At 41.4% G+C, this 26,467-nt stretch overlaps 2 protein-coding genes across 3 annotated transcripts; both read left to right on the top strand.

Moving 5' to 3' along the window:
- Positions 1-8,500: 8,500 nt before the first annotated feature.
- psmb1 (proteasome 20S subunit beta 1) lies at positions 8,501-13,835 on the top strand. The gene is made up of 6 exons (XM_006638407.3): positions 8,501-8,737; positions 9,361-9,468; positions 11,692-11,773; positions 11,880-12,009; positions 12,897-13,003; positions 13,551-13,835. Exons 1-6 carry the CDS (start codon positions 8,637-8,639, stop codon positions 13,734-13,736), a joined length of 714 nt encoding a protein of 237 aa, XP_006638470.1. The 5' UTR covers positions 8,501-8,636; the 3' UTR covers positions 13,737-13,835.
- Positions 13,836-17,039: 3,204 nt separating this feature from the next.
- On the top strand, positions 17,040-26,406 carry tbp (TATA box binding protein). 2 transcript variants are annotated; one of them, XM_006638406.3, is made up of 8 exons: positions 17,040-17,134; positions 19,970-20,155; positions 20,934-21,298; positions 23,166-23,253; positions 23,675-23,766; positions 24,241-24,408; positions 24,795-24,889; positions 25,277-26,406. In XM_006638406.3, exons 2-8 carry the CDS (start codon positions 20,102-20,104, stop codon positions 25,354-25,356), a joined length of 942 nt encoding a protein of 313 aa, XP_006638469.1. In that variant the 5' UTR covers positions 17,040-17,134; positions 19,970-20,101; the 3' UTR covers positions 25,357-26,406. The 2 variants fall into 2 exon arrangements, with proteins under 2 accessions (XP_006638469.1, XP_015217970.1); XM_015362484.2 differs by lacking the exon at positions 17,040-17,134 and adding an exon at positions 17,698-17,800.
- Positions 26,407-26,467: the final 61 nt, after the last annotated feature.

Below are 26,467 nucleotides of genomic sequence, written 5' to 3'. Positions count from 1 at the left end.
AGAGAGTGGTTCAATTAAAAACAATGTTATAAAGGTGTGATTTAGTAAAATGTGCAGATGGGCTCCTGTACTACAGACACTGCCAGTTCAGATCCGAGTTTGGTCAATAGTCGCCTGTGATGGGCACACATCAGGCAGCGATACGCTGTAGGCACTGTGACACTCCCAGTGTGGAAGGAGACGGGGAAGGTGTGCTCGGTCATCACTGTCTCCATGCTGTAACCAGGGCTCACAAGGAATCAAACTGATTGATAAACTGGTGAACACAAATTGACATATGGAATCCGGGGTTATGGAGTTCAAAGTATGATATATTCTGAAATGGGCAGGTGAAAACATAATGTTTATGCATTCTAAGTAAAACTATTTATTCTTGTTAGGTTCTCATACTGGAGAGGAGAAGGATAGAAAATCTAGAACAAAACTCGGTATTAAATTAGGAGCTCAGTTTACAGGGCAGATCAGAGGCAATTGCTTCAAAATAATGACGCCATGAAAAAGTTTGACAGTACTATGAACAAGGTGAGATATAAATGCCTGTCAATTTACAGGTTCACTGTGATTCAGGACTGCCTAATTGTTTAGTCAAGGACTGTTGGTGTTCCAGTTTTCCAAGGATAAGCACCTCTGAGTCTGTCTAGTTATGCTGATACAAATTATGACTAATCAGTTAGAATGCTATAAGTACAAAACATGATAGGTTTTTCCAAAGTCATGCGCTATGCCTGCTTATATAATTCACCCGAAAGATTTCAGCCCAGAACTCAAGTCAGCATATGCAGGTCCTCTGGTATCTGAAAAGACTGCAGTGGCTCAGGCCAGGCTCTGCCGGAGTGCTCACACAAGACGGCTCTCCGAGAGGATTTCCTGGAGAAAAGGCCTGGCCTTGACTACCTTTCCTGTAAAGAGCCACAGTTAAATTATAAATAACCTATCAAAAGGCTCCCGCTGCAGCGCGGTGGAACTTTGTAGATAAGGCCAACCACAAAACACGAACAGGAAGCAGAGCTATAAACAATGACGGACATCTTGTTTTAACTGCACCTTAAAACTGCACCCGAATCTCGCTGTTTCCAGGCCCCATCCAGCTGCAAAGTCTGGGTTCCATCATGCGTGTATAACTAAGAAAAGACGCAATTTCTGTGTGCAAAAATCTGCGTCTCCAATGAAGACATTTCTCCAGGCTCCACTTAGCAATTCATTATTCTGTCTGTCTAATCTTTAGAGGAGGGAGTGGCCGCAGAATCCAACGTTGTCCACCCCAGCACTGATGCATTTGCTGCTCTTTGTTTTGTGGTTTTTCTGGCACGGTGTGCCAAAATCCACTGAGGAACCTCAGTTTCCCAGCCCTTCCATGAAGCACATTTACAGCTTTGCTTCCAGTCCACCAAACCAGCACCTCCCTGCCCACAGACTTGATTAAATAAATTCTGTTACTACTTTAGAAGAGAGTGCAACTGTGAAAGGGCCCTTTTTAGAGCAGAGGGAGGGGGAGTTATATTATATTTCTCTTAGCGAACCTTCCCCGAGCCGCCTGCCTGCTGTCTCCTAATTGATTTAGACTGATCTCTCGACCGGTTCTCACAGCCTGGGACTGTTCACACTCTTCTCCTCCCCCGTCCCAACAGCAGGAAAAAAAAATAACAACAACCACAAAGGAAACGTTTCCGCGCCAGCTCATAAATTGAATCTGTTGTGTTTTTTTCAGAATAATTTGATTTTACCCCCTCCTCCTCACACACTAACTCCTCACATTCCTTTATACAAGTGAAGAGAAAAAAAAACAGAGGACAACGTAACTACCGGTAACCGACTCGCGTGAGTTTCCTTTATCTCAAGAGGCAAAATCTAGATAATTATTCCAAAATAATGTGTGACAAGGCTGACATGTAATAACCACAGTAAATTGTATTGTATGGCAGTACTGTATGGTGCTTTATAGTTCTTGCCAAAATTGTGGAACACTTTCGCCAAAAACCTTTGACTTTCAGGACAATATTTGTATTTCCCCTCTCCAGCCCTCACAGGGAAGAAATAATTATCATGATTGTATCCTGCTGATCAAAGAGCACTCAGAAATCTGGTTTAATATTGTGAGAATGCTTAACTTTCATGTCTGTAAGCTCATGCACAAATTATGTTACTTCACAACTTTCCTTCAAAATCAGATAGTGTTTCTATACTAAAATAAAATCCTGATTTGTATAGGAAGACACGGCCAGTTTTACCATTATACAAGATAATCCAAAAGGGTTTAACCTTCTTCATGAATTCTGAAAAATAAAGAATGTGAATCTGGGGTTATTCTCATTCTCTTAAATTGATAAAAACTTGATAAAAACATCCAATACATTGTGTATGAAATTTGTAGTGCAACCGTATTGAAATGCCTGGCCAAACATTGCTGGGCAGTTGTTAACTTGCTGCTCAAAATTCCCTTGGCCTGCAAATAAATGTAATTGTTAGCACTATTTACGCAACAAGTTAACTGCGTAGCTATTGTTGGCTGCCTCTTCACCACATAACCACAAAGGTTAAATATAAACCATGTATATGTGCAAATGCAGTCTTATTTTTTCAACTTATTTTGTGAAAAACCCATCTAAATAACCTTAAATTGCTTTGTCATATATATAGTGTTTTATTTATAACTGTTCCTTATTTTATATAGTTTGTCCCGAATGGTGCATGCTTTTTTCTGAACGAGTGTATGTGCTGAAAGTCCACATAGTGAAGTACACAGATGCAAGGTGAAGCAACATACTGTATATTCCCATCACATCACAGAGCGTTCCCTTTACAGCCGAGCAGAGTAGAGAAGTTTCTTGCCATATGCACATGTACTGTCACAACACGCCAACACCACTCGATGCAGACAGTACATTACAAACATAATAAAGAATAACAATCAGAACACTGAATACATTGTAGAGAACAATAAATATGTGGTAAAGAAAAGGTAGTCCATGCAAAAAGGGACTGCAGCAGGGTAGAAATGCAGTGGCGCTAACCCGCAAGGTGATAGTTATCGTACTATGAGTGAAGACGAAGGTACAAACCTCCTCTGGCTCTGCTGGAACAGGGACCTGTCAAGTGTAAGCGCCTTCGTGCTAAGCCCGTTCCCCAGTACAGCTCTGGCGGATAGTGAGACACTTAGACTTGGCAGACCTGTATCCTGCATCACCCCACTTGCAGGTTTTGCACCGAAGCCTAATTACGCTCGTGCCAGGTGCCAGGTGCCAGGACCAGACTGACAATAAAAGTGGTGGGTTTTGCAGTTCCAAATTCCGCCTGTAAGGACGCAAGCAATAGCCCGTGTCAGTTCCCTGCACAGTGCCCACCCCCCTGTCTCATATGGCCCGGTGAGAAAAGGGAAACCTCGTCCAGTAGCTAATCCCCCGTGCCAAGAGCCAGGCCCCATTGTATCAGCTACTCTCCACTTGGACATCAGGAGGCGCGAGGCTGAAATGGAGCCCATTTGTCTTGTTTGTGGCTAAACGTGTGACAAAAGGGTGGCTTGAGAAATTGGGATGGTGTCATTAAAGACTATATACACAGCATATAGGGGCCACAGAGTGACAGCTTTAATGCAAAAACAAGCACAGAACAGTGTTTCTGACTATATAAGCCCCAATGGATTATAGCTGCTAACCTTAAATGTCTGAGTTTAGTTAGTTAGTCCTACAGTGTGTATTATATAAATGACAACCCCTTTCCTTAGAACGATTGAAAAGGTGGCAGAATGGATGAGTGGTTAGAACTCTAGACTGGGTTGTGGGTTCAAATCCCAAGTGGGACACAGCTAATGTGCTCTTCAGACTACTGTACTGTACTCAGACTGCGCCAGTGCTGCCTTCTCCATGAAACACCTCGTAATCTTCAAAGCCAAGCTCAGTCATGCGTGCAGCCGCCACAGCAAAACAAACCACAGCGGCCATCCTCCGAAAGGCAAAGAGTGGCGAAGAGTGGGAAGAGTGGCGACTGGCTGAGAGCCGTTTGGTGGCAGCGGCTCAGGAAGAGGTGGCTTAAAAGTTTGTTAGATGTGGTGGAAATAAAAGCCGGACCCCCAAAGTAGACACAAGAGAGCTCGGAAATGAAGTCTTTAGATTAGGACACTGGGCAGTGGAGGCAGACCTCCATCATTATTTTGGACTTTCAGTATGTGCTTAAAAGATTATTCATTCTGTCTGTCATGGAGCCTTATTAAACTCAAAAGTGACACAGTACCCAGGTTTTATGGAAAATGAATTACAATTTCATCACACAGTTCCAACATTAATATGTAAGAAAGGTGCATACTTTTGTCTTTGACTTCTTATATGTACTTTATATATATATTTATTGTATTTGAATACCCGTATTGGGGGCTATATGGATTATGGAGTAACAGTTCACTATGGTTTTACTTTTTTTAATTCTCTGACCCTTGAGAAATTTTATCACGTTATGTGATCACACCACACCTACTGTAAAGGAACAAGTAATAGGTTTATTCTTATACTTGTTCCTTTGCAGCCTACGCATGCTGACGCAGCTACCCACCTGAACTACTACCACACCTACTGTATGTGACACATTGGATATTTTTCAGCAATTCTGCTTAGTTGGCTTCCTAGGATATGTAAATTTTCAAGAAAGCCCCACCCAACCTAAAAAAAGAATGCAGCTACATCAATGGGCCCTTGAATCACACCCTTGAATAAGTCCAAACAAAACAAAATAACATTTGCTGGCTTTAAAGACACAATTCAGCTGTATCACCCATTAGTATGACCCTTAACACTACTACATCTGTTTGCATTGTATTCCTGAGATCTGTGGAGGCTTGTTTCCTCATTATTTTCAAGAATGCAATGACAGCTTTGCAAAGCCAAGATATCAAATTAAAACCAAACTCTTTGAGTTAAGAGGGTTTTTTTTCATTTACCTTTTAAATTTGTTAGTGTTTATTCTTAGGAGCTTCTGCATTCCACTTCAGTTTATAAGCCAGCTCTTTCTCACACTGGGTGACTGTGGACAAAGGTCTGAACCTTCTGGTGTCCTGCTAAAGTTACTGAAACCTGAAATGGCTTTAATTCTTTACTTTAGTTTGCCTGACACAGTGCATGTTACAGCTCCCACACAGAGATATGTGTTCCAGTAAAGCTCTCGGTGTGTATATTTCTGTTCAGCGGATAATAAGCAATGCATAACATGTAAAATTCTGAAATCGTGCTTGCTTATATTTTATATAGTGTTTTTATTGGTGACATTTTTACAGCCATGGAACTGCGCATTTTTGTCGATCATATGAATAGTACCCCGTGTAGCACGTTGCGGTGATTACATTATTTATAAAAAAATAAAAAGCACCCTTTGAACAACCAGAAGACTCGTAATTGTTTTTACAAATATCTGTGCATTGACGCAGTATGAGTAAAGACTTGATTTTATAAGTTAAACAATCCCAAAGTGCTTCCCAATTATGAAGAATTGTTGACATAAATATGTGATTATGACTCGTGACTACTTTTGCATGAATGACTTAAATCTTTTAGAGCATTTATACATAGTCTTTGACCTGTCCTCAAATTAAAATGCAGTGCATGAGGGATAGAAATACCCCGGAATGACATGGACTGAAAACTGTTTGTAGAGTGTTTAGTTATAGTAAATTCGGCTCAACCCGCTGGGACCCCCCTGCAGAGCGGGGAGTGACCCAACAGGCAGCTGCGCAGGAGGGGAGCTGGAGGAGGGATGCACAAGACGAATGCATTTAGTATTATAGTTGGTTTTTTTTTAAAATCCAAGAAATGATGTCAGGGATGATTACAAGTCAGGGCAGCGGAGGAGAATTGAACTGGACTGCTGTCATCCCCTTCCAGACTCTGGATGTACAGTAAACTGCCTGTCTAGACAAGGCATCTAGACCGGCACTTTTTCAAGCGGCTGGACTTTCCAGACCACTTCCGTAATGGATGTGGAAGCTCACTTCGGAGATATGGGAAGGGAGCTCCGTGCCAGTGAGTGGACACCGATCCCAGCCCTCACGACCCCAGGGCCACCGCCTCAGCGCTCGGCGGCAGGGCCTGTCCCACAACAGGATGATTAAGGCCTCCTCCACTGACGTGACATTCAGCTGCTGGAAAGGAATCCATCATTGCATGTGAAGATAGCTCACTACACAGCAATTAACATTCAGTTTTGTTTCTGGTTCACTGCTTCACATGCAGACAGTATTTCTTTCGGGGGGCTGCAGGGTCACGCTGTCCTGGGAAAGTTAAGTTTTCCATTTAAATAAACAAATGTCGGTGCCTTCTGGTTGGTATATGAATGTGTGCGGTGACAGATGGCACTGCTCCATAACCATAGACTTAAGATTCTAATCCCCCGGGGACAAGACATCTCTGTGCTGTCAGCTGATCACCTCCAAGAAATTAAATGGGGAAAAAAAAAAGATTTTATTTGATATGATTGTTCTGGTCTAATCCCTGAAAAATTGAGTCCACGCATTTGTCGGCCATTTGAAGGGTTTTTGTTTTTGTTTTACAGAAACTGTGATTAAGCATCTGGGTTATCAGCTGAACTCCAATAAGGGGTAATGAATCATAAAAAGGGTATGAAAATTGCCTCTCTGTTGTGTTTAATATCTAAAATATACACCACCAGGCCATGGTAAATTATCCTAAGCACTAATATATTACCAATTGACCCCTTTTTCACATTCTTATGTCCATCTGGATATTAATATAGCATTTGACTAAGCACAAATATTGATAAAATATATTAAAAATTAAACACTGTTTCATTCATATAAACAACGGGGAAGAAATGTTATTAAAAGAAACAAAACGAAGAAACAATTTTCAAAATGTAAAGTTCCATAGTAAAATATTATTACGTATGAGCAGTTCTGGAGTTATTTACACAAAAACCGTGGAAGGTACGTTTCAAAACAGAACATTTGTGTTGTTAGTAATAAAAATACACTGTAATATTACATTACAATATTTATTTTTAGTGAGAATAGGAACTTCCTAAGGCAGGACTGGACAACACTACTAACCTCACATTAGTGCCTCTGTGAATGTCACATATTATCCGGAATTACCGTAGCTCTGTAGCTGAGTGCAAAGAGAAATGCAAATGACTTCATATACCGTATTCCTCTGTCTACAGATAATTTACAACCGATTAACAATTGTTTCAGCAGTAAGGAAATAGCAATTGACTAAGCAACTTCAACAAAGGTCTGGTTAATGATATTACTCATATACAATGTATCTTATTGTATTATCGGTTGTATTAATAGATGTATATATAATTTAAATAACTTCCTTACGACTAAATAATGGTCCATTCGGAAATTAACATTTTATTCTAAAAGAAAACAGATTCCTGGGTACTTAACGTGGCGTTTTAATGCACAATGTAGTTACACCGCACATTTCTGGAAAGTTTACACACCCTCAACGTGAAGAGGATGTTATATATTTACGTTTAAAAAATACATTTTAAAATAAAATCAAATTTGACTCCACCAGCACTTTTACCAGAGCGGGAACTGGAGTAATGATGTAGCGCCGCTGTGCGGAATCGACTTGAATGGTGCTGAGTGTGTTAATGTGTGTGTGTCCTGAGCACAGGATACTGAGTCATTTCCAGTCACTGCAGTCTTATTGCCTCTCGGCCTGTGCCAATCACAGAACCCGGCCTTAAATTAGGCCAGCCCTATCTCTTTCCTTGTCCAAACCCCAATAGGTCCTGGGTTCCTCCAAATATTAAGGATCTTTTTATGTCCCCCTAGTAGTTTGAATTTGAATAAAATCTCAATGCCAGATTTGTTATATATATATATGTGAAAAGCTACATGTTTTCTAAATGTTATTATACAAAAGAAAACACAACAATCAAGAGCATTTATATATATATACACGTTACAACATGAGAATAAAAGGACAAACCAGAACAACTAATCAGTAAGATTATCAACAATATGAAAATTACGTGAATTTTATAAACTATGAGATTTCTGTAAACCAGTTTTCCGAGGGTTTTTTTTTGATGTTTTTAATGAATTTGAATACAACCTAAACGAATGTGTAAATTATTTGAAGCACACAGAACTTTCACGCACTTAAATATATATATATTAAATATATATAAAATGTTGCCATCATGAGAATGCCATTTACCATCATACAACTTCTTAATTTTTATTCAGTACTCTAAGAACAATGTCCTTACAAGTTCAATTTATATACAATATTATTATTATTATTGTTGTAATAAATCTCTTATTTAACCAAAAGCAGAATGCCAGAAATCTATTTAATGATGACATGAGAAAAAACATGTTCAGTTGGTTAATTATCAGACTCACAGAAGTGCAGGTGTTAAAGTCAATGTTAATATGCTCAGTTTCACAACTAGAAAAACTAAAACTGTTTCCTGCACAAGAAGTTGGTAAAAACGTGCGATTTACACTAGATGGCAGAATTGAACTGTTTCCGCTTAAAGTGTTACGTAATTCCGGTTCCTGTTCCGCCATACTACAGTGATGCAGCATAGTTGAGATACAGAAAACTGTTGTGTTATTTGCGCAAACAAATAGTGTCTTTGTTTAAACAGTTATTTTTTCTTAAAAGCAGATCATAATGCTTTCCGCACAAACGTACGGAGAAAACGGGAAAATGAAGGAGTATCATTACAGTGGACCCGTTGAGCACAGATTTTCACCATACGCGTTTAACGGAGGGTAAGTGAAACCGATTATTGAAATAAAGACATTCTTAGCCGGAAACTGTTTTAACGTGTGTGCTAAGGTAATTCGGTTAATTTTGACTAAGGCATAGTTTTTTTTTTAATTATGAATATAGGGGCCATATGAACACTCGTCAGTAGACGACTAGTCTTTCCTTTAGGGGGAATACTTTGAATTGAATCCACGAGGCGTAATCTTTCCCATTCTTGAAAAAAGTATCTTTAGGTCGACTTTGCTGTGGATCATGGCGAAGTCTTGATTTCAGAAAGTCGTTCTGAATGTGTTCATATGTATATGTACCCTTTGAAGTGTGTTTAAAATGTCGTTCTCTGAGAAGCGTGCACCAAAGAAAACTGTGTATTGGATGTTTATGGTCCTTTTTTTCAATTAATGCCTTGGGTCAGATATTTGGAAAAGTGAAGTCTTGGGTTTGCACGATAAAAGATACAGTGCTCTTTTCCAGCCTTTAATGTTGAAGTTGAACATCTTTCAACAAAAGAAATGGAAATGGCGACCACTGTGGAGGCGGAAAGCGCTGTTGTTCTTGTGTTTTGGTTCACTGTCTTGTGGGAGGGCGGCGCCGATACCTGGGAGTGATTCTGATTTCCTTCTGTCAGGACTGTGCTGGCAGTTGCCGGAGAAGACTTCGCCATCGTGGCCTCAGACACCAGGCTCAGCGAGGGCTACTCCATCCATTGCCGCGACTCGCCGAAATGCTACAAACTGTGAGTTTTATTCCATGGCCTCTTCTGCTTTGTCAGGGTAAATCGGTCATGTGAAACCGTCATTGGAGGGGGAGATGGGCTGTAATACACGTAAAAGTTTATTCCGTGCTGAAAAAGAAAGAGAGACAACGTTTCGGTTGTGGAGCCTTCTTCAAGTGTCACCCGATGACACCAAGTTGTCTGTTTTCTTTTCAGTGTGAAATAAACCTGTTCCAGATCCTTTGCAGCCTGTGCATGCTGATGCAGCTCCCCACTCGAACTTAATTTAATACATTTTGTTCTTCAAGATGCACCTTTTTGTTGATATGACAAGTTTATTGAATACTGATTCATCCTGCGGAGTAGTAAGGAAGACGCTGGGTGGAATTAGCCAACTTTTAAGGTTGGAGACACAGGTGCATCTGCAGCTCCACTGATATACTAAGGCACTCTGAGAGTGGAACACAAACCAGGAATTCCTTCCAGGAATTGAGTTCGAAACCCAAGCAAAGGCAAATGATTTGCTGTGGCTCCTGGAAAGTACCCAGTCCTTGTATAGACTTTGATATCTCTAGTTAAATGGTGTACCAGTGAGGCAGGTTTCATTTGCTCATTCCTTCCCACGTACAATGGAGCATTTTTGACAGCTTGTCCACTGTCAAATTACATGCGGCAAAGTAATGTTTTTTTGTTTGGCAGCAATCAGAAATGAAAATATTCTAGGCAGTGTAGTAGAAACTCCTTGTTGGCTTTTGCTGACCCTCAGCTTTTATCTTGCATTCATGTCACTCTCTCGGCAGGGGAAATGAAAACGAGACACTGATATTTTCTTGCAAACATGCATCATCCAGTACAGCTCAGTTTTTATTGGAATATAAGAAACAGCATGCAGGCCAAGCGGGAAAGGTTAGACCTTGTCTGTGGATGCTCTGCATGTGTTTTGTCATGGATGAACAACCAAGTGATAGTGCCCATTAATCTTGTGTTGCTAATGCACAGATCCTGTATAAGAACAGGCCTCTGGCATTGTATTCACCAGTAATGAGACAAGCAGGGATTGTTACTGGTGATTTTGCATACTGAATCTTCACTCAAAAGGAACAGAGGTAAAGGTATCCCCATCCTTGGAGAGACATTCTCCTGTTAGACTTAAATTAAGTTTCAATGATCACTAAAACAGTGTGTACAGTTTTATCAATAGTGTCTTAATTCTGGTCCTGGAAGGCTTCTGTGTTAAGGTAGCAACTCCATAAAAATTATTGATAATTTAAGTTGACCTGCTTCAGTGATAAGAAATACATGTAAGATTGTGTCGTGATTTTATAGAGTAGACTTGCTTTACACAGTAGGTAGGTTTCTGACATATAATGCCCTCTTAGACCCTCCTTTTCCCCTCCTCTAAACAAGTCAAATAAGTCGTAAGTGTATTAGTATGTGTGTGTAGATTAAAGTATTATGAAAACAGTAATACAGCAATTATAAGGTAGGGTACTCAGTAGAGGAATAACCTTCACCCTCTCTCATTGGACAAATCTAAGGTTCATTCTTGTCATACATACACGCCAAACTATTCACTATCACCCCACCCTTTAGCTTATTCAAAATCTTGATTTTAACTCCGATTCAGGCACTTTTCTTGACTTGCCTTTCCCCTTCCTACCTGTTTTTCGGTTTACAAGCCATATTGAGGGTGATGCTAAAGAAAGCACCAGCGTGCTATCGGCTCCGTAACTGCTTCGCACAGTGTAGCTCAGGTTCCTGCCGATTTGAATTTGTGAAATTTCCTACGTTATTTGATTTTTTCACTAATTTCCAACCACACGTACAAGGATTTGTGTAAAACACAAGTCTACTGCATAATAGTGAGTTTGTCATACTTCTCAATGGAAGTCCTTCAAAATTCCTGTTGGACACCACTTGTACAGAAATAAGAAGGCACAGTAGGGGTTGATGTTGTTGACAGTGTATGGTTGTGTGGATATAAACAAATGGAACCAATGAAGTGTCTCTATCAGTGATCTTCAAGCTACATTTACACTTTGGTGGAGTTGGAGGCAAAGCCTAAATTCCTAAAAAAAAGCCTAAAAGGTAACATTACAGTATTTACTTTTTATACTGTTTGTTCTCTGCTCTGTAATGTTATTAGCTTCCTTTTATAGGAGTGATGAGTGGTGTAAATAGGTTTTAATTCAGTATACATCATGTAAGCGAAGGTTACGAAATGTTTCTGCTTTCATTTCACAGAACAGACAGAACAGTCATCGGTTGCAGTGGATTCCATGGTGACTGCCTGACACTGACCAAAATTATCGATGCGAGATTAAAGGTATTGCACTGGACTAGTGCTGACAGCTTTGTGTGAACGGAAGTCTTTCTTTGGTGTAGGGATGGGGGCAGTTTGTGATTCATTGCCTTATTCTTTGTGCTTTTAGATGTACAAGCACTCAAATAACAAGACCATGACAAGCGGAGCGATTGCGGCCATGCTTTCCACCATTCTGTACTCTCGGCGGTTCTTCCCTTACTATGTTTACAACATCATTGGTGGCCTTGATGAGGAAGGTATGTCACATTGGTTCTGTTGCTTGTGCTCACTGAACGTGGACGTTTCATTCTGTCAGCCTCTGAAGTTGTAAGAGTGATTTAACAAGTAATAAATCTAGTGGGCAGCACATTGGTACAGTAGTTAGCATTGGTGCCATGCAGCTCTGGGATCCTGGGTTCAGTTACTGGGGTGCTATCTGTGTGGAGTCGGCATGTTCTCCGTATGTTTGTGTGGGTTTCCTCTGGGTGCTCCGCAAATACATATGGGCGGGCAAGGCCTTTGTGTGAGAGTCTGTGTTTGTGTCAGTGTGTCCTGTCCAGGGTGTACCCCGCCTTGTGCCCATGGCTAACCAGGGATAGACTCTGGCTCCCCTGCAACTCCGTTTTGGATACAGAGATCAGAAAATGGATGAATAGTAAAACTGACAGAGCAGCACATATTAGTGTCATGCGCTTCTGTCTTTTTCAGGAACTGCAGGCTCTTGAATAACAATAGCAATACCAAGTGGTACATCTTTCAAGACTTTTTATTTTGAATAAATTTGGTTTGTGATGTTATAAATTACATCTAGTATTTAAACCTCCAGTGAATCTCTTTATACTGTGGTGTCTAATCTGCTGCCTTGTATTTAGGCCTGTTTGTATGGAGCAGCGCAGTAATGTCACAGGGGGCTTGTGTGTTGTTCCCCAGAAATATCTGAGTCAGGAGCCAAATGTCTGTGGCAGCTCATTCTCCTGCAGGATTTTAATGCTGTGGCGAAAGGAATGACACAATTTGAAATTGTGTTCAGATTTGCAAATGATTAAATCCACCAGTTGAAAATGGGGGAAAATCATTTTTATTTTAAATTTAAAAAGCTGTTTCGTTGAGAATGTGTACCTTAACAAGAACGTGACTTTTCCAGGTAAGGGAGCAGTGTACAGTTTTGATCCAGTAGGTTCTTATCAAAGAGATGCTTACAAGGCTGGAGGTTCAGCAAGTGCCATGCTGCAGCCCCTCCTCGATAACCAGGTACAGTTCCTGTGGAAAGCAGTGTTCTTGCACTCTGTTCCCCATAAGGCTGATTTATTGTTGACCATGTGAAGTTTGATCTCATGTGTTGCATGGGCATTAACTTCGATTCAGTCAATATTCTTAACAATATTACAGGCATTAAACTAATTCTGATATGACTTCATGATGTTTACTGCAGCTGGGAAAAGGAAGAAACTTTAATTGAATTTTTAGAGAAATAATAATTAAAAAATAGACTTGTTACTATGAATGCAAAATTATTTTTGTTTAATCAGACATTGTTGTTCTGTGCAGTTGATACATTTGATGAATGAAATGGTTTTCAAATCTGAATCTTTTGGGTCTAAGGGTAGTGTTTATCAAATTCCCTTCAGTTCTTCACTGTATGGGCATTTAACTAGCAGATCATATGGTCATGTACTGTTTTTATATATTACAATATTGCACTGAGGACAACTGCTGTATAGGATTTTTACTGGACTTCAGTAGAGGGCAGCTTCCTTATGGCGGTGTATGATTTTAAATGCCTTTTACTCCTCTCTAGATTGGCTTCAAGAACATGGAGAATGTGGAGCACTTGCCTCTGACCTTGGAGAAGGCTGTTCAGCTTGTCAAGGATGTCTTCATCTCAGCAGCTGAGAGAGATGTGTACACAGGTGATGCTCTTAAAATCTGCATTGTCACCAAGGAGGGCATCAAGGAAGAGACTGTCCCACTCCGAAAAGATTGAGAATAAACTTGTACCACTTTCCTTCAGAAATGTTTAATGAAAGTGTATTAATTTTTTACACTGTCATCTTGTGTAGTAAATAAAGAGGTATGGTATGTATATTTTCTATTACAAGGAAGTACTCCTTTCTGTATTTAAACTGACCCTAACTTTGTTTTTAAACAAAAATGTAAACCAATTTAATAGTTTGCCAGGTATGTTTCATGTCATTTTGCGCTGAAACATCCATATGTTCTATTCCATTAGCTAAAACTATAATTTTCCACATTCTAAAAACTCCATTGATCTAAAATCAATCATTGATATCTAAATAAACCTCTGCAGTTTCCCTATAATTATTTTTGTATCTGGAGTGCGTGTTCCTGATTTTGAAATAACCAAACTATCCATGCGATACGGATTATTTAGTAATGAACATTTTTATTTCTGGAACCAATGCAGGTTCTGACAGTCAGTGTCGATAGGCTTTCGACATCACTATACGGCAGCAGCTGACAAGTTGGGAAAAGTTAAAGAGGTACAGTTAAGCCATAAAATTATGTAATCTAAGAGCGGAGTTGGAAAAATGCAAACACATGGGCTCTCTAGTATTGAAGTTGGGCACCCCTGCTTTAGTTAGAACCAAGGACTCCACTGCTGCTGTTCAATAATGTAAATGAATTTATATTATTCATGTGATTACATTATTACTGTAAGAGTGATTTTTAATATGCAGCATGAATTTGCATAAGTCCTTTAAATGCACATAAAGAATTGCATGGATCCAAAGGCCACAGAAACACTGCTTGAAGTATTGGGTTTGTAATTAGGGGTCTTGAATTAAGTGTGGTTTACAGATTATAAGGGGTTGGGGGTTGGGCTGTAGTATAATTCTGGATCTGTAATAAAAGAGAGCCTCAAATTGAATAGCCCTGCTCTGTAGCTCATTAGCAATTTAAAGTGAGCAAAGTGGTCTTGAGTCGTGGAAAAAGACAGTTTTCTGAGAACCCTCCGGAGTGTTCTGATGGACTGCTTAAATCCTCGTATAAATGAGTTTTTATCAGTTGCTGTCTCGGAAGGGCCATGTCTGGATCAGGGTGGGCTCTCCTCCAGCAGCCCGACAGAGAACTTCCGGGCGATGTTGTGCAGCGTGCAACAGGTGTAACGAATACCCCCCTGTGTTTAACCCGAGTTCTCCTTCAGCTCAGCTGGCAAGCTCCCTGTTGCATGACACCAGAGACCAGGGTTCATGAGAGACGAACTGGCAGGGCAGGAGGGGCAAGGGCGGAGACCCCCAGAACCCTTACACGGGCATTGATAATCTCAGTGGCCCTGGTGGGCGTCTGTTTCTGATTGCACCCGTAATCTCAGTTTGAGGGCACCAGATGTCCTCTGGATAACTATGGGTCTTGTCATGGGCTCTGTTGTATCGCCCTTCCGCCTGATCAGCTGGATCCGACACGGGTGAGGAGGTGCTTCTGCAAAAAGCAACTTCTGCTGTCTAAAAGCAAATGAGATGCTAATCGGAGAGGTGATTATGTATCGGTGTAAATCAGGCAAGTGGATCCTTTTTAAAGGCAAACCCTAGGCCTAAACCAACAGCAGGTAAGCCAAGGCAAATATCATAAAAAGCAATCTAGACATTTACTGCACAGAGTGAAAACAAAGCTAGAAGACAAGCATGACAAAACAATAAAGCACACAACCCTGTAAAACCAGCCTTGGGTCAACCAAGGCGTGAGGGTACCCCCAAAAACTACTCGGTTTAATTTAAAAAGTACTCAGGTTCATTAGGGCCTGTGGGGTACCCCAAACCACAGAGACTTCACCCCTAAACATAGCAATGAGTAGTTAAAATTATTCTGACAACAGTCTTTCAATTGGTTTTTCCTGATGATATGCAGAAAGGCTTCATCGGGATTTTGTTTTAAAATGTTCAGAGAAGTCCAAGACTGGTTATGTTGACTTCCTTTCGGACGAATGAGTGGATCAACCTTGCCACTCAATCAACACCAGCAAGCCATCCATCATCTCCACAAATGCCAGCCTGGAACTCTTTGCTTATGGAGGACGGTTCCCAAAAAGTTGCAACACTGAGTAAATTACTGTGCGAGTCGCAAACCATCTGGACTGATGGACCGGTAGGTGTTTGTACTCATGAAAACGAACTCTCTTTCTACGGGCGCTGTGGTGCGCACTTGAGTGCAGCCCAGCTCTAGGCGACACCCGAGCTGCTCTGCCCTGTCAGGCAAGACTGGGGAAACTGTGGTCGCGGCTGGGCTGACGGAGGACTGGGGCGTCCCCGCAACCTCCGCCATGTGTCTGCAGGGACCCGTTTGCACAGGAGCTCAGAGCCGCGAGCAGGGCTGTCCCGCACGCAGCCCACAGAGACAACGGAGACGTGGATAAGGGGGGGTGTGGGAGTAGAGAAATGGAAGTGGTCGAAAAAAAATTCATTGTCGAAGGTGTCTAGCCCGGACCTGGGGATACTCCGGCTGACCACTCTGTCCACCTCGTCTTGCACAGTGAACCACACTGCAGCCTCATGTGACATTTTCAATAAGACTCTCTCGCTACAAACGATTGTGTGTGCCCGTCTCGTATTTAGGATTTCGTTCAGATTGTTACACCATATCGCAAACACCATTTTTACACCCATCTTTACATCAATAATTGAATTCAACACTCATTTCCCTGCACGACCCAGTTTCTGCCTGCGCACCCGATGACACAGAAAACAACGAGAAGGATCGCCCTGCTTCCAATGAGCGCCGCATTAAAATTAGTGCCCAAAGCACAAATCACAAAATCCTGTTTATCCGTATGCTTTAGATTAGCGAAATCCAAATGTTCTGCACACAATTTAAAAATGGTTATTTACCGTATTATTACGTATATACACGACTGATATAATTCCAAGTACTAAACACTCAAGTTTTGCTTTAGATAAATCAATAATAACTAAGGCACTCCTTCCAGTATAAAACTGTCGGCCCATACCCTGCTGTGTCCTAGTAGAAAGCTGTATTTAGTTGACCTCAAAATTTTATAAACACACGAGAGACGTCTGTATATGAAATCATGTACAGAATCACACTCTTTGACATACTGATTGAAACTCATAAGGATTTAAAAAAAAGGATTAAAAAAATTATATTTAAGACCAATTATCTGAAAAACAAATGACCACCAGACTTGTTATGTCTCCTGTATTTTAAAACACCTAGGCAATTACTCTTAAACCCTGTTCACATATAGCGACCACCATCACATTTTTAGTTTTGCACGGCTGTTCCGGAAGGACAACTCGGCGCTACAGGAAGTTTGCGCGCAGTTTGCTGGGAGAGAAGGAGGGTTTTTTTTGCGGTAGTGAGCGGTCGAAAAAACAAGAGCTGCTGCAGAGACAGAGGCGTAAAAAGGTGAGGGGAAACGGGACGAAGGGGCTAACCGTTTATTTTCTGTGTTTGGGAGACAGTAATGAGCCTAGATAGCGAGGGTGTGTTTATTTTGCGAAGGAATGTCTCGCTACACGTCGGGGCCGTCGGGTACCAGAAGGAAATTGTATGTGTGTGAGCGGGATTATTTTGCAATTAATTTGTTTAAAATGTATTTGGGTATAACTGCCAAGTCATTTATAAACAGCCCTAAAATGAATTTTACGCCTTCAAACGTAAAAGATACGTGCTCGCGAAGATTGTATGTTTGTTGCGGTCAGCTATAATTTTTAACTCGCTTTTTTATTTATAGATAATTATGCACTGAGCGTTGTTTTATAGTGCATTTGTTCTTTATCTCGCATATCTGCAGTGCCCCATACTAGGAAAGTAACGGCTCTGATTTAAAATCATTTAAACCCATGATTTAAAGACTAACTGGCATGGTTACTTAAGGTGCATGGTTTTGCACTTCGTCAACTACGACACAAAGGCGATACTACAGCGGTGGCGAAGAGAGGTTTCTCGATGAATAAATCTGTTAATATGCGCTGGTCCAACACTGCTGTAATGTCCTTCTGCAATGTCTACATCAGCTCCAGAACCTGGGTGCTGGAAAACCTAGTTGCATTAGTGTCTCCGATTTAGCAGGTGGGTAAGTAAGAGTTAAGTAAGAACTGGCTTTGGTGCCAACATTTCGACACTGCTGTCAGGACCGTGTTTTGGTGGAGGGCTGGGTCTCGTTGCTTCGCGTTGTCGTTGAACTGCGCTCTGCCCGGCTCGGTCTTCTGCTGTCAAAGCTGCAAACTATTTATTAGAGGACTAAGCAAGACAATTATTAGTCGAGTTCATTGAAGAGTGTTATCAAATGGAATGAAGATCGGCAGACACGGTGGGTCCCCAAGACCAGTATAAAAAAACTCAGGCAGTGCCATATATCCTTCTGATGGGACATTTAACTGAGATGTTTAACCATCAGGGGTTCCAGCCTGAGCTGTCAGTTACATCAAAGGCCTAATTATTTAACTGCATAGGTGTAATACCTGTAGCTTGGTGTAATGTGTGACTATACCCTGTATAGTACATTACCTTAATGTACTGAGTGTGTTGAGTCATCAACTGTAAAAAGCCTTAAGTAACATCCTGGTTTTTGTCCAGGATGACTAAAAAAATAAGAAAATAATGACCTTTTATAATTTAGTGCTTGGGGATGTAAACAAATCCATCTACCCATTTCCTAAACTGCCTCTTCCAGTTTGGGGTCAGGGGGGAGCCAGAGCCTATCCTGCCCAGAAACAGGTGTATGACGGGGTACACCCTGGATGGGACACCAGTCCATCACAGGGCACAGACAGACACAAACGCACACACTCGCACCTGGGCCAATTTTCCAAGAAGCCAATTAACCCACCAGCATTTGTACTGTGGGAAGAAAGCCAATGTGAATACAGGGAGAACATACCATTGTAACCATCGTAGTAATAATAATTGCTTACACTTATATAGAGCTTTTCTGGACACTCCACTCAAAGCGCTTTACAGGTAATGGGGGATCCCCTCCACCACCACCAGTGTGCAGCCCCACCTGGATGATGTGACGGCAGCCATAGTGCGCCAGAACGCTCACCACACACCAGCTCTCAGTGGGGAGGAGAGCAGAGTGATGAAGCCAATTCATAGATGGAGATTATTATTAGGAGGCCATGATTGGTAAGGGCCAATAGGAAATTTGGCCAGGGGTTACACGCCTACTCTCTTCGAGAAACGCCCTGGGATTTTTAATGACCGCAAAGAGTCAGAACCTCGGTTTTCATCCGAAGGACGGCGCCTGTTTACAGTATAGTGTCCCCCTCACTATACTGGGGCATTAGGATCCACATGGACCGCAGGGTGAGCGCCCCCTGCCGGCCCCACTAACACCTCTTCCAGCAGCAACCTTAGTTTTTCCCAGGAGGTCTCCCATCCAGGTACTGGCCAGGCTCACACCTGCTGAGCTCCAGTGGGCTGCCAGTTGTGAGTTGCAGAGTGACATGGCTTCTAGGTTAATCTAATGCACAAATCATTGTACACTAGTGCTGTACACATCAGAACCTGGAGGACCTCCAGGTCTTTCTGGTTTTCTTTCAGGATGACATTGTGATTATCTAGGCAGATAGAGCTGTAGCTGATTAAGATATTCTGTTAATTTCATAAGAGCATTTACGGAGTTGTTGATGCACATGGACCCCAAAACCTTTTCTGCACTCATTCAGGTGTATGGATTGTATGTAATTGGGTCTTTGGAGAACACAAAATGGCCTTTATTGGTTGGAGGGTTTGATAAAGTGTTCTCACATGTACCTGTACCTAAATAATGTATTACTTCGTGAGAACTGTTTAGACACAAAAATGCCAGAACCACTTAATTAAGCATGTTGAGGAGATACTGAATGGAGATTTCTTGGCAGTATTTTCTAAAACAAAATCTGAGTACAGAATTATGTGGACAAGCTATTTAATGGTCAAATCAAGCTGGAAAATCAATTGAAGGGACCACTTTGCCTGATTAAGATAGCAAGTGGAGCAAACACCAGAAGAGACAGACCTCCCCCCAGTCACGAGCTGAGAACCACTTCTCTGTACTGCACCAGTTGTGTTAAAATGCTTAATGTATCTCACTCATACAATGGCCAACGTGTCAAGATAAAACATTTCTTTGGAAGTTGTCTCATCCAAAAAATCTTACATCTTTTACTTTCCGTAACTAAGAGGTGCATTGTTAGAACTTGTCCTTCTCTGTTTGGAACATCGTGCGATGTATTTTGTTTCCTCTTATTTCAGGTTTCGAAGAGGCCCTTTGTCAGGACGTCTCAACTGAATGACTGGTGTTGGCTGCAGTTAGTTTAGTTGCGGACAAAAGGTGGAAGAAGCCCTTCAGAGGTGTTTCTCTGGTGACGCTTGGCTCGGGAGAGAATGGAACAGAACAACAGCTTGCCCCCATATGCACAAGGCCTGGCGTCTCCGCAGGTGAGAAGGAGGGGTTCCACACGAGGAGAATCGGAGTGGGATCAGTGAACAGGGTGGACATTGCAAAGATCTCCTGAGTGTTCAGTAGTGTTGGAAATTCAAGCATTTCGTTTTCACTTAATTTGCTGAAAAAATGCAAACTACTGTTACAGACATGTATTTCAAGTTCAGCACTGCTCCAGCTTATATTTTATATTTAGTCAGAATAAAGGTTCCCTGATCACATTTATTTATGCACTGTAATTGGAGCGCCATGGTAGAAGTATAGTCTTTGACAGCAAGAGAGTGATATCATGCATGATGTCTTTAAATCGTTCCTGTAACTATCCATTCTGCGTCTTACCCCAGAACATAGTAGGCCAAGTAGGCGTTTGGATTTGGGTTTGTTTGATAGCAGTGAAATGGGGAAAGGTGTTTAATTGCTAGTTCAGTGTATTTGTATAGGGTTGAAAAGTACAAGGTTTTCCGTCCTGGCGACAGTGTTTATTTAATCAGTCGAGGGGAATGTCACTTCCCTGGTTTCTCAAGAGCAACAGAAGGGCTGGTCTGTTGATGAAGAACCGGTTTTCAATTCAATTTCAATTCAAGGGGCTTTATTGGCATGGCCGATGAGAACAACCGGTGTGGCCAAATCAAAACAGAAACTGACAAATAAACAACAGTATCTGACTGCATGCTGTTTAAATGAAGTTCAAATAGCCTCTTGACTGTTTTTTTCCTCCAGAGTTTCTTCAGCTCCCTGTGCCATCCTCTCATAGTGTCCTGTTTGCTCCTTCAGGGTGCCATGACGCCTGGCATGCCTCTGTTCAGCCCCATGATGCCCTACGGCACGGGGCTGACGCCACAGCCCGTTCAGAGCACCAACAGCCTCTCTCTGCTGGAGGAGCAGCAGCGGCAGCAACAACAACAACAGCAGCAGCAGCAACAACAACAGCAACAGCAGCAGCAGCAGCAGTCCACGTCCCAGCAGGGCGTGGTGCAAGCTTCCTCAGGCCAGACGCCACAGCTCTATCATTCCCAGACCGTCACGACCACCGCCCTTCCCGGAAACACCCCCATGTACACCACCCCACTCACCCCCATGACCCCTATCACCCCGGCCACGCCTGCGTCCGAGAGCTCCGGCATCGTGCCCCAGCTCCAGTGAGTACCCCCTCCGTCCTCCTCACCCTCTCGCCAGGGCTCGTGCCCCAGCTCCTCGAGCTTGCAGGCTGAGTCTTCTGCCTGCGGTGGTACAAGATTAGCTCCGTATATCGCAGCCAGCTGGATCTGTGTGCTGGGCAGATTTGTGTGCGAAATCTAAATTGGATTGATTTAACTGCAAACTAATGAAATGCATGCTTTAGAACCGGGAACAAATAATGTTTAATTCCTCGCTGAGAAGAAACACTGTTCGGCTGTTGAGCCCTCTACAGGTGCAAAAGAATAGGACCACACTACACAGAACTGCTGACCAAACCTGCCTTTCTGCCATGCTGTGTTAGACATCAGATGCTTCATTGTATTGTTGTGCTCTGACCAATTTTCCCCATAATGAACAGGCCACTGAGTCCATACATAGAGAAACTCCAAGTATCAATGGTGGAGGGGATCCCCATTGTCTGTAAAGCGCTTTGAGTGGAGTGTCCAGAAAAGCGCTATATAACTGTAAGCAATTATTATTATTATTATTATTATTATTATTATTAACATTAGTTCCTCTGCATCTCTCTTCAATAGTAGGTGTGTCCTTAAGTATGACCTTTCACTTACTGCAGCCTCTGGAACTGGCTGTCTTGTTTTTACCGATGTAACAATGGCTGCAAAAACAACATTCTAATGTTCACAGAAGCATTGGTCTGCTTGTGTAGAAGAGAATGCATTCATACCTATTGGGTGAAGATTCGCCATGCAGCATAACGGTGATTGAAGGCAACCAAGGAATATATCAGAAGATAAAAATGGAGAACCTTAGACTGGCTAAGTCTGTCTCCAGATAGGAATCTGTTTGAGCAGTGTGTTTCATGCTTAAAAAAACGAATAGGCAAGAACTCTGATTTTTAAGTGCCTGCAGCAAAGCGTTTCAAAAGATTGCTTTTGATTGGCAGCTTTATGCGCTGCCGACATGAAGCAGTCATTGGGGATTGTCGAGCAGATACTGATAATTGAATGTGTCTAAATAGCTTGTTCAGACTGGATGCCTCGGCTAGAAATGGAAGAAGCCAGGGGAAACGGGGCATAGTGCACTCCGAAGCAGTGCCACCGTCATGGAAATAAGAGCAAAATCAATTAAATGAACGTATTACAGAAATGCAGTTTGTCAGTTTTAGTATGGTTGCCATTAGAAAACAAAAAGTATTTATTCACTGACAGTGAGGTTGTATATAATAATTAATAATAGCTTACACTTATATAGCGCTTTTCTGGACACTCCACTCAAAGTGCTTTACAGGTAATGGGGATCCCCTCCACCACCACCAGTCTGTAGCCCCACATGGATGATGCGACGGCAGCCATAGTGCGCCAGAACGCTCACCACACACCAGCTCTCAGTGGGGAGAAGAGCAGAGTAATAAAGCCAATTTATAGATGAAGATTATTAGGAGGCCATGATTTGTAAGGGCCAATGGGAAATTTGGCCAGGACGCCGGGGTTACACCCCTACTTCTTTCGAGAGACGCCCTGGGATTTTTAATGATCACAGAGAGTCAGGACCTCGGTTTTACGTCTCATCCGAAGGACAGCACCTGTTTACAGTATAGTGTCCCCGTCACTATACTGGGGCATTAGGACCCACATGGACCACAGGGTGAGCGCCCCCTGCTGGCCCCACTAACACCTCTTCCAGCAGCAACCTTAGTTTTTCCCAGGAGGTCTCCCATCCAGGTACTGACCAGGCTCACACCTGCTGAGCTCCAGTGGGCTGCCAGATGTGAGTTGCAGAGTGATATGGCTGCTGGCTTATCACTTATCACTATATGCCTTTTGTTTTTTTTAACCAATTGAATATCCCACTCTGCTTCTCTTTTAGAAATATAGTGTCCACTGTAAACCTGGGCTGTAAGCTCGACCTAAAAACAATAGCACTGCGAGCCAGAAATGCTGAATATAATCCAAAGGTAAGATGTTTATTTTGAGGTTTTTCCACTAATAAGAGGAGACTTTCGTGCACCCACCCCCCTATTAGAAGTAGCCCTGGATTAGTTTATCTAAATGCACATTAGATAGTCCAGGACTGATGGTAATTGGAGTCTGTGAAACTGCTGTAGGTGTTAACCCTGTTATTACAAACTGTGCTGTGTGTCTTCCTCCTGGGTATTTCATTGTAAATCGAGAGCTTGTTGAAGACATGCACATGTTGACTGTTCAAAGCCTTTCTTTATTTCTGATCAGTGATCTCTTGAATCGTGATGTACACAGCCCTGAAAGTTGTATGAAACAAAATGTTTCCCAAACCACTTTACTATTTATTGGGAGTACTAAGGATTGTGATTTTTTTTTTGTTGGGGAAAAAGATTAACAACTTTTTTTGCCTTGTAGCGATTTGCAGCCGTAATTATGAGAATACGGGAACCAAGAACAACTGCCCTCATCTTCAGCTCTGGGAAGATGGTGTGCACTGGAGCAAAGAGGTGCGTCATCAGATATCCTGCTTTCAGACTTGAAGCTCTGGGCTTCATAAGGATAATCACATAACCCTTTGGGTGAAGATGTGCCTCCTGTTCTCTGTATTAAATGCACTTTCACATGTCCCCTGGCTTGTGTTTCACTGTTTATTGTGTCCACTGGGCTGACTTTGTCTCTACCTTCGAGGAGTTGGAAAACTAGAATCGGACCATCTTGTCGTCTTTGCTCTTCAAAAAAAAAGATTAACAGTTCTTTTAGCCTGTTAGGAGTCTCTTTTCCTCTTCCTTTCCTCCTACCTTTGTGCTGTGCTCTATGGCTGCTGAATATTGATCAATTATGGTTTCATTATTTACCGTGAAGTTAATCATCAGAGACACCCTTTGATCACCTGTGTTCACTTGCCTCTTGCCTGCCTGCTTGTACCTGCAAATCTTTACTGCACATCACACTGTACCTGCATTTCTTTCCTCTGCTCACAGTGAGGAACAGTCACGATTGGCAGCCAGAAAATATGCCAGAGTGGTCCAGAAGTTGGGCTTTCCAGCAAAGTTCCTGGATTTTAAGATTCAGAATATGGTGGGAAGCTGCGATGTCAAGTTCCCTATAAGACTTGAAGGTCTGGTCCTAACACATCAGCAGTTTAGCAGGTATGTCATGCACACTTTTATAAAACATCACAATTGGGTGTTTGTGTACAAAAGCACTGTTTTAAAGAAAGTAGACTGTGCTGTTTTCTGAATGTACAATAAGAAACTATTTTATTCAGTCCTTTGGGATGTAAGAGCAAGTAAGGAGATTCAGATAGCAAGAAGATGAGTGCCAGTATACCATTATGCCCTAATGAAACAGCATTGTTGTTCCTGGGGTCGCTAAACTGGATTGTGAAGACCACTCTCATTGTGGGGGTGCAGTAGTAACTCTGAATAATATTTTTTTGAAATTTCTATAAATATTGTCCTTGATATTTTCCTTTTCTTCTCTTGACCATATTTCTACGAATATCTTTAAATGACTTATCATTTTTATTTTTTAGCTATGAGCCCGAGTTGTTCCCAGGCTTAATTTACAGAATGATCAAGCCCAGAATTGTACTTTTAATATTTGTGTCTGGAAAAGTTGTACTAACAGGTAAGATTTTGCTGCATTCAATGACTATAATTGAAGAATAAATCATTTGTTGTGAATCCTAATAGCTGTAACATTTATCATATTTATAGATTATCAAACTGATTAGTAGGTCAAATAGAAGTGTATTTGCACAGTGGAAAAGAAACGAAGTGTACAGTTTTGTCTCTTGAGCCAAGTACCTTGTAACAGATACCATTTTCACAAGTACTTGTTCATGTGTAGCTGAAGATTAACATACCAAAGAGAAAAACATAGTACAATTTGTGAGTGCGCCATTGTGGCTGACTTAAATGTTTTTTGGGATATCAAGAGCGTGTACAGATTGACATGTCAACACTAGTGCTGTACGAATGACGATTTCCATTCATTTTCCACCTTTGTTCCCAGGTGCAAAGGTGAGAGCAGAAATTTACGAAGCATTTGAAAACATCTATCCCATCTTAAAAGGATTCAGGAAGACCACGTAACTGGTTTTATGAAAAACCTTTGCTTTTTTTTTTCCCTCAAGAAATTCAGTAGTGTTATCATCCATGAACTTGGGACTTGGCCTCATGGAAGACTGAGGTGTGTTATTAATGGGAATGAAGTTGGAATTCCTGCACTGCCTTCCTGTGGTGAGGAATTCTAGGAGCCCGCTTTATTTTAGCTGTCAGATTTGCTTTTAAATAAGTTGTCTTGCCTGGTACTTCAGGAGAAGAATCGTCAACCAAGCTACATTAGTTTTTAAAATACATTTTTTAAGTGTTTTAAGTTTAATCTTCATTTTAATATTGTTTTTACCAGGCATTTAAATGTAAACATATTGGGATTTTCCATACATTCCTTTGTCAGACGTTCTTCAAAGACCTGAATGTTAAGTTTCTGTGCTCAGAAATTTTTGTAGGAATGAACAAGAAGTTTTTTTACCAAGTTAATGCAAGTCTAGTTGGTCCAAGTTCAGAGTATTAAATATAACTTCAGTAACGACTACAGACTACAATATAATACTATCATAAAATATCAAAGCTTAAAATGGAGCTATTTTTATAATTTTTCCACATTCTTTAAATTGTTAGGCATTATGGTAAAATCACAATGTATATGATTTAATGAAGACCTAGGGATGCCGTTTTTTTATCATTTTAGAAGGTGGCAAGGTTGAAATTTATAAAGAGTAAGGACTTGTCTCACCTGAGAAACAGAACCTGGGAATTTAAAGTTACTGTACCTGCAAATCGTCCTTTATTTATTTTTTACAAATGTGTATATATTTCTTGCAGGGGCATTTAATCATTTTCGAACTTACTCCCAATAAAGCAGTTAAAAACTCCCCTGAGAATCTTTATATGCGTCTTCCCTCCAATTGGATTAGAATTGAAAAGGTACTCCTTGTATATAGCTATATGTGGCTTTGATGCTTCCCAAGCTCTGGCTGTGCAAAGTACAGTATTTCAATGGTGTCCAGAAGTTTTTTTCCCAGGTGCATTTTTACTTTTGTGTATTTGTCATACTGTACACAATTAAATCATTTCATTATGGAGGTTGTGTTCTTTCTGTAGTCTGCGTGAATGTTGGAATGTTCTCAGGATGGGATGATCC

Source organism: Lepisosteus oculatus, chromosome 17 (genome assembly GCF_040954835.1).
Source record: "Lepisosteus oculatus isolate fLepOcu1 chromosome 17, fLepOcu1.hap2, whole genome shotgun sequence".
NCBI lineage: Eukaryota > Metazoa > Chordata > Actinopteri > Semionotiformes > Lepisosteidae > Lepisosteus > Lepisosteus oculatus.
This window is presented reverse-complemented; position numbering and strand designations above follow the sequence as displayed.

Excerpts from the sequence above, each read along its gene's own strand:
- psmb1 (XM_006638407.3), top strand. The coding sequence starts at position 8,637 with ATGCTTTCCGCACAAACGTACGGAGAAAACGGGAAAATGAAGGAGTAT. Across the intron at positions 12,010-12,896 it reads TGGTGGCCTTGATGAGGAAG|GTAAGGGAGCAGTGTACAGT; the intron begins GTATGTCACATT and ends TGACTTTTCCAG. Across the intron at positions 13,004-13,550 it reads AGCCCCTCCTCGATAACCAG|ATTGGCTTCAAGAACATGGA; the intron begins GTACAGTTCCTG and ends ACTCCTCTCTAG.
- tbp (XM_006638406.3), top strand. The coding sequence starts at position 20,102 with ATGGAACAGAACAACAGCTTGCCCCCATATGCACAAGGCCTGGCGTCT. Across the intron at positions 21,299-23,165 it reads GGCATCGTGCCCCAGCTCCA|AAATATAGTGTCCACTGTAA; the intron begins GTGAGTACCCCC and ends CTTCTCTTTTAG. Across the intron at positions 23,254-23,674 it reads ATGCTGAATATAATCCAAAG|CGATTTGCAGCCGTAATTAT; the intron begins GTAAGATGTTTA and ends TTTGCCTTGTAG.